This window comes from Motacilla alba, chromosome 4 (genome assembly GCF_015832195.1).
Source record: "Motacilla alba alba isolate MOTALB_02 chromosome 4, Motacilla_alba_V1.0_pri, whole genome shotgun sequence".
In the NCBI taxonomy this organism is placed as follows: domain Eukaryota; kingdom Metazoa; phylum Chordata; class Aves; order Passeriformes; family Motacillidae; genus Motacilla; species Motacilla alba.
Genome location: NC_052019.1, coordinates 7,387,496 through 7,395,277, shown reverse-complemented (window position 1 = coordinate 7,395,277; position 7,782 = coordinate 7,387,496). Strand labels below are relative to the sequence as shown.

General features: G+C 45.1%; 1 protein-coding gene across 1 annotated transcript; it reads left to right on the top strand.

Annotated features, from left to right (window-relative positions):
* Positions 1-65: 65 nt before the first annotated feature.
* On the top strand, positions 66-7,675 carry TMEM129 (transmembrane protein 129, E3 ubiquitin ligase). Its single transcript, XM_038135995.1, has 4 exons — positions 66-525; positions 1,631-2,105; positions 4,365-4,524; positions 7,042-7,675. Exons 1-4 carry the CDS (start codon positions 321-323, stop codon positions 7,288-7,290), a joined length of 1,089 nt encoding a protein of 362 aa, XP_037991923.1. The 5' UTR covers positions 66-320; the 3' UTR covers positions 7,291-7,675.
* The last annotated feature ends 107 nt before the right edge of the window (positions 7,676-7,782 follow it).

Sequence of the window (7,782 nt, the reverse complement as noted above, 5' to 3'; positions counted from 1 at the left end):
AGGAGAGGGATGGAGGGGCGGGGACCATCCGTGCGAGGGGAGGCGGGTCCCGCCCCGGCGGCCCCGCCAGCCCGGCAGCGCCCGCGCCGCGCATCCGGGGGTGCGGCGGGAACTACCGCTGGAGCGGGGGGAGCTGCCGCTGGAGCGGGGGGAACTGCCGCTGGAGCATCCGGGGCTGCCGGGGAACTACCGCTGGAGCATCCGGAGCTGCGGGGGGAGCTACCGCTGGAGCGGCGGGAAGCACCGCTCCCCGCTGGAGCATCCGGGGCTGCGGCGGGAACTACCGCTCCCGGGGACCCCGGCGCCCCACGGGGCGCAGCATGGAGAGCCCCGCGGTGACCTTCACGCTGGCCTACCTGGTGTTCGCCGTGTGCTTCGTGTTCCCGCCCGACGAGGTGCGCTCGGCGGGGCTGACGGTGCAGAGCCTGCTGTCCGCCTGGCTGGGCAGCGAGGACGCGGCCTTCGTGCAGTACCACCTGCGGCGCAGCACCGGCACGCTGCTGGCGCACTCGCTGCTGCCCCTCGGTGAGTAGCGCTCCGGCTTCCTTGGAGTGAGCACCCCGAGCTTTGTGACCAGCGGGCTGTGCCAGAGCACACGCACTCACCAAGGAATTGCAGCTTGAGTGCAGCCTGGGGAATGAGGGGCTGGAGAGCAGTGCCAGAGAAAGGGACCTGGGGCTCCTGGGCGGTGGAAAGTTGAACGTGAGCCAGCAGTGCCCTGCAGCCAGGAGGGACATCCCTGTCCTGGGGACATCAGGCCCAGCACGGCCAGCCGGGCAAGGGAGGGATTGTCCCGCTCTGCTCGGGGCTGGAGCGGCCTCACCTCGAGTGCTGGGGGCAGTTTTGGATGCCACAATATAAGAAAAGCATTAAACTATCAGAGAGGGCCCAAAGGAGGCCACCAGGATGGTGAAGGGCCTGGAGTGGAAGCCGTGTGGGGAGAGGCTGAGGGCACTGGGTCTGCTCAGCCTGGAGGGGACAGAGAGGAGACCTCAGTGCAGTTACAAATTCCTCGAGAGGGGAAGAGGAGGGACAGACACTGATCTCTGCTCTGTGGTGACAGTGACAGGAGCTGAGGGAATGGCCTGAAGTTGTGTCAGGGGAGGTTTAGGTTGGATATTAGAAAAAGGTTCTATCCCCAGAGGGTGGCTGGGCGCTGAACAGGCTCCCCAGGGCAGTGGTCACAGCACCAGCCTGACAGAGCTCAAGGAGTGTTTGGACAATGCTCTCATGCACATGGTGTGGCTCCTGGGGTGTCCTGTGCAGGGCTGAGTGTTGGACTTGATGATCCTTGTGAGTCCCTTCCAGTGCATCATCTTCTTAACCAAGGAATGCAAATTTGCTTTCTTTAGCCATATAATTCTCCTAAAACCAAGTGGCATCTCACAGGTAATTTTATTCAACAGCCAAATTCAGATCACTTTCCTTAAGGTATATAATGTGGGTAAAAATCAGTGATGCCTAAGAATTTACCTCAGCTTGCTTGAGACAAGAGGCCTGAATTTGAAGCCATGCAGAAATACAATACCTCTCTTGGAGGTGAGCTCACTGGTGAGATAAGCATATGATTCAGGGGTATCTGCTTTTGCAGGTACTTGTTTTCTGAAAGTAAGTTCTTTTTCCTTTGCAGGTTATTACCTTGGTATGTGCTTTGCTGCACCTGAAAAACATCTTTGTTTTTTCTACCTGGCTTCAAAAGAGTGGAAAACTTTCTTCTTCTTCGCCGTTCTCCTCCCGGCAATCACCAGTGCCCTGGCATATTACTGGTCACAGAAAGGTTGGAATAATCATCCGCTAGCCCGGACACTCGCTGTTCACGCCCTCCCACAGTCAGGCTGGAGGGCAGTAGCTTCTTCCATCAACACAGAATTTAGGAGAATCGACAAATTCGCTACCGGAGCGCCAGGAGCGAGGGTGATCGTTACGGACACGTGGGTGATTAAAGTGACCACCTACTGTTTACATGTTGCCCAGCAGCAGGACATTCACTTGACGGTGACAGACTCCAGACAGCACGAACTCACCCCAGACTCCAATGTGCCTGTGCAGTTCCTCACCATCCGCGTTGCCAGCGTTAATCCCTATGTCAAGGCATTCGATATCCGGTAAAAGAACTGCTAAACCTGTTATGTTGCATGTGTGCTGTCTGATGGTGCTGAGGGAGCACTTTTGTGACCAATCTGAGACTCCCTCGTCTCATCCCTTCCTTTCTGGTCCCTGCCTGGTCTTTGGGGCTGCTGTATGTGCAGTTGTGCCATGCAGTGCAGGGAAGGTTGTTTAGAAAGCTTTGTACATGTGCAACACTGAATACACAAGGGATAAACAAAGGGATTTGCCTCTTTGATCCATTCTTAGGGAGAGGATTGTGCTGGAGGCAGAAAGAAGTAACTGGATAAAATTAGGTGAGAGATGGAGAACAGGAATGAAAGATAGAATTTTTGGTCTTCTAAATTTTGAGTGAGGAGAAATAGCTACTCATCTGAAACTGTCTGTTGTTCATCCACGACTTTGGATTTTTCCTTGTGTTTAATGCTCACAATTTCATCGCGGCTCAGAAGAGCTCTCACTCTCACTGAGCTACTGCAAGCCAACTGCTCCTAAAACAAGGAAGAAATTTTGGTCACTTTCTGACTTATGTGTTCTCATAGCAGTAAATCATAAAAATTGTGAACTGTTAGGGCTTGTTTTGCAAGGGCCCATGCTGTTTATCTCATCGGTCTCTGTGCAACCAGGCTAAAGTACAAGTTCGGCAGAAACCTCTGAGTAGAAGGGTGCTAAAGTCTTTGTTGCTGTGTTGTTAAAAGCCATCTTAGTGCTCCTAAAATTATATTTGAAAAGGTGTCTTTTTGCTGTAAATTTGTATGTCAGGAGCATTTATTAGGTAATTAAAAGCATGCAGATCACCAGACTTGTAGGGGTGCAAGTGGGGCAAGCACGAGGAATGCAGAGAGGTGATTATGGTAGAGATCCAGGTGAACAGAACTCAGAACAAGAGGTTTCTTAAGGAAAGCATGACACTGCTAAGAAAAGAGACTTTTATAGACCTGTGACAGTGATGATCAAATTAGTATTAAACAACTAATGATCTTCTTCTGCAGGCACTTCAGTGCCAGAGTAAACTACAACCCAGCTGAGAAAATCACGACTTGTTTGACAATTCCTTTTATGGAAAAAAAGTCCTAAGCCCAAACTGTGTTTTGTGACTAAACAGAATAGCATCAAGAACAGTGTTTAAAAGCTGTTCTAATAAGATGTCAGTGATAGTGAATCTCTGCTAGAATGTAGCAGAATCATACAGGGTCACTGTATATATTCAGAATCAGAATCAAATACAGTGAGATGTTTCTGGAGGAAAAAAGCTTTTGTGCAGGTGGGCCACATTTCTCTGCATGTTCAGTGTGAATTGTTCCTCTGGTTATACATGTCTCTGATTTGCATGGACAGCATCTGTTAAATGACATTATCCTGTAGCAGTAAAAACAATGGAGACCACTGAGAGCTAGAGCTAAGCCAGCCTTGCATTGTGCTGGGCTCTGGGAATTCAGAGAGTGGTAGGAAAATGAGGGCAGTCTTCCAGGGACTTCTCCATGAAAGCTGTTTAATGAGTGGAAGCACTGAGCTGGAGAGTTTTGACACTATAGTTCAGAACTCTTAAAAAGGGATGACAACAGGGATATATCACTGTAGGACCTGTGTGAGGTCTCAGGTGCCACTTGAGTGCTGTGGACATCACTTAAATTTAATTTACAGAAGCAGCTGGTGTGAAACACAGCTTGCTGCAGCCTTAAATCAGCAGTGGTTTGTGACCTTTGTGAAATTTCTGTGATTTAGATTGTATCATAAAGTCACAGAACCTGATAGATTGACATTTGTCTGCTTCTTGTGTAGTACTATATCACCTTGTGATGCCTGCTGCATGATGTAACTAATTTCCCCTAACTAAATTCCTTAGAGTTTATAATTGAGGATTTAGATATTGTCTGAGTAAATAGGCATTAAAAACGTGACAGAAATGGTGCAAACAGCACTTTACAGTTAATGATTTACTTATATTGCTTTTGTTCATGCTGATTACTTCAAAAGCCTTTATTTTTGTATGATGTTTTAGCTGATCTCTGACATACTCTGCTGGCAATCTTACACAGATACGAATGAGAACAGCATGTTCTGTTGACCAAGTTGTGCCAAAACCTATAACTAAACAGCAGAAGAAAACAAGAAAACACAATTCTGTGTATTTATTCTGATTAATAAGTACCAGCTTTTCTGTGGATTCACTTCAGGTGTTAACCTCTGCAAGGTACTATCAAGGTATTTGGGTGGATAATTCATGGTAACATTTTGCTCCATCTTCTCTTCTTCAGGTTGAACTCCACAGAGTATGGGGAGCTCCGGGAGAAGCTCCGTGCTCCTATCAGCAATGCAGCTAATGTTGTGATCCATCAAAGCCTTAGTGATTTATTTTTAGAAACCTTTACATCTCTGGTGGAAATAAACCAGACATACCACCTTCCAAGCACTCAGGTGAAACTTTCTATCCATGTGAGACTGTAACAACTATACTTTCAATATAGATGAGCCTGTGATTACTGTGTAAATGATAAATATTTGCCTAGGGCTATCTCAGGTGAATTGTTAAGAGAATTCATGGTGGTGAGGTTAACAAAAAGGTTTTATTAAAAATATGGATTAAACGACAAATTATGATTAAATTAGAATTATCATGTGATTACTGCTTAATAATCCTCATTTAATAATTAAGCAGTATTCAGTCAGTAATTAAATGGTAATTGAACAGCAGTTAAGCACCCTACTGCTCTCTAAACTTGTAATAATTCAGCTAGCTTGCATACAATACGTTTTAGATCTAATATAAGCTGTCACTTACTTTGCTGTAGATAACAGATATCAAGTAAGGGATCTCTTGATCCCGTGAGAGGTCTCCTACCTACCTGAGGCTGCCCTACAGGAGAGCCCCATGGGCTTGGGGGCTGCAGTCACTTCCTTAGATGTGACTGGTGGTTAAAGTGCCTCTTGGTGTGGGTGTACAGCTGTAGGACTTAGAGTTTCATCTCACTGGCCCCTGATAAGACATGGCCTAGATTCCTTAACTTCCTGAGAAGATGCAGCCAAGCACAATTTCTTAGGGTCTGCACAGCCAATGCTGATTCGAGTCAGGCCTCCTGGTCAGTGATGCCAGGAACCCAAGTGCTCTTTGCTCAGTCTGCGTGATGCTTCCTTCACAAATGCTCACCTGCTGTGTCAGTAAACTCGTCATAAACCTTAACTCTGGCTGCTGCTTCTGTTCCTGCTACGGGGAACAAACTGTATTGTGAGCATTACAGTTTTGAGACATAAGAAATTACATCATGAAATAAAGTCCCCTGTAATAATTGCTACTAAAATGTTACATGAACACATTTGGAAATGATGACCTTGCACTTGCAGAAGGGATATGGAGAGCCAGAGCCACAGCTGCTGTTGCTGTTCTTTAGGCAGTTTGCTCCAATACAGCTTGCTTTTCTAGACAGCCAGGTTTTGCTGGATCTTCTGCTGAAATAAACTAATGACTCTTAATTGGAGTTTGCTTTAGTCGTAATTATTACGTCTATTATTATATGGTGTTAATTATAACAGCACAGAGTCCTACTTCCAGTAATAGTCACAGAGACCTGGTCATTATTATACCTGTGCAGCAGTTGAAGTGTGACTGCAGCACTGTCCAGTGTACCAGAGGGAACCAATTAAACCAGTACAGGTGACCCTGCAGAGAGTCTGTGTCCACTGGTTCAGCTAATGGAGTGAGGGGCTGGTATCTGTGGTAATGTTGTGCAGCTTATATGGTTTGTGAACTAGCTAAAATAAAACTGGATCAGGTGTGTCTGCACATTATGTTGTGTGTGTGATTTGCACTGCCAGCAAAAAGAGATGGTCACAGTAAAGAGAAGATATTAAAGCTGCTTTCTTGCAGAGCATTTAATTTGTGACACATTTAAGTGGCAGCTGAGCTACTAAACTTGAGTTTGACATTGTGTGATAAATTACATCACAAATGATGATAAGGACATTAAAAATACAGCATTGAATTTTTCCCCATTCTGAAACTCCATTAATATGTTGAAAAAATTAGTTAATATTTCTATGCTAGTTTTTAAGCAGGAAAAATTCTGAGATAAGACCTAATTTCACAAGCTAAAGCTGAGTAGCTTGTGTTCATATGGGTCTGCTCCACAGCCCAGCTGACAGTGCAGCTGGGCAGACACTTGAGCTGACAAGGGAAGAGTCACTGGAGATGGGAACTAGAGGCCACATAGAGAGCTGTTTTTTGTTCCACCAGGAGCGTTTTGAACAGATTCAGGTCTCTGTGCCTATTCAGTATGCTGTCTTTTGAGCTTTGTCAAGTTCTTGGACAGCTGGAAGACATGAGAAATGCTAATTATTGTTTATTAATTGTAAAACACTTCATAGCAAGATGTTGTCCCCATATGCAACTGCAAGTTTATGTGGCATAATTAACTGTGGGCAAAATCGGTTATTCCAATTTTATCCAAAAAAATTAAGTAAGTTTCTGGACCTTCAGGTTGAATGTCCTTGTGTTCAGTACAGCCCTGGTTTCCTCATTTATGTCTCTTACTTAGAAAAATGGAAGATAGGAACAGTCATTTGTTGTTTAAGTGGTAAGAACTGTTTGCTTGGTTTGGTTTCCTTACTTTATACTGGGCTGTTTTTTTAAAATCAGCTTGAATGACAAAGCTGGCTGCAGGCTTACCTTGCTGTGGCTGCTGGAAGCTCGTCAGAGAGTGAAAGAACATTTATTTTTCAGTCATTTTTGTTTAATCATTAGTCTCATGCAGCAGTTCTGGGTTTTCTGTTCAGAGAAAAGCTTTGCTGTCATTTGTTAGAGAGTGTTCTAGTAAAACCATTTGATACCCTCTGGTGGGGCAGTTCAGCCACAGATGATTTTCTGAAACCCTTTGAAAAAACAGTAACAGGAACCATTCAGTGCAGCTCACAACTTTGATGGTTTTTCTCCTCCCTCAGGAGCTGGAGCCGTGCATAGGGTGTATGCAGACTATTGCCAACATCAAGCTCATCAAGAACTGCCAGGAGCCCAACGAGGGGGAATGCCAGCAGTGCTACTGCCGGCCCATGTGGTGCCTCACCTGCATGGGCAAGTGGTTTGCCAGCAGACAGGACCAGCAGCACCCAGAGACCTGGCTGTCCAGCCAAGTGCCTTGCCCGACTTGCCGAGCCAAATTTTGCATTCTAGATGTTTGCCTAATACGATGAGTAGTAACTTGGGTATGTTTTAACTTTTTAAATTTGACTGCATTTCATAGTGGGTTTGGTTTAAGGCCTGCTAGATCTGTTTCTGAGACTTCCTGTTCCACCAGGGTACAAACTCTAAAGGTTTCTTTTACAGTGTTGAAAACAGATGTAAATCTTTTCAGTTCTTTTCCACTTTTACCTTATCTGTGGATTTTACTCACCTGATGTCAGCTTCTGGATTTTAATTTTGTTTAAACCCCTGTTTTCCTTTCTTACATTTTGGATGAAATAAGGTTATCCTTCTATATTTGCAGTACTGTTGTTTTTTCAGGTTTTAACGTAGGTTAAATTCTTTATATTTTTAAATTTAACTTGGGTTTTGATTCTTTAATAAAGGGCTAACTGAGAAAATTGCTTTGGTTAGACTTCATTGATACTTTTGTTATTCTTTAACCCAGTTGTAAAGTTATTACTCATCTTTGCAGTTGTTTTTCAAACAAGTGCACCAGTTGT

Excerpts from the sequence above, each read along its gene's own strand:
- TMEM129 (XM_038135995.1), top strand. The coding sequence starts at position 321 with ATGGAGAGCCCCGCGGTGACCTTCACGCTGGCCTACCTGGTGTTCGCC. Across the intron at positions 2,106-4,364 it reads GTCAAGGCATTCGATATCCG|GTTGAACTCCACAGAGTATG; the intron begins GTAAAAGAACTG and ends TCTCTTCTTCAG. Across the intron at positions 4,525-7,041 it reads ACCACCTTCCAAGCACTCAG|GAGCTGGAGCCGTGCATAGG; the intron begins GTGAAACTTTCT and ends CTCCTCCCTCAG.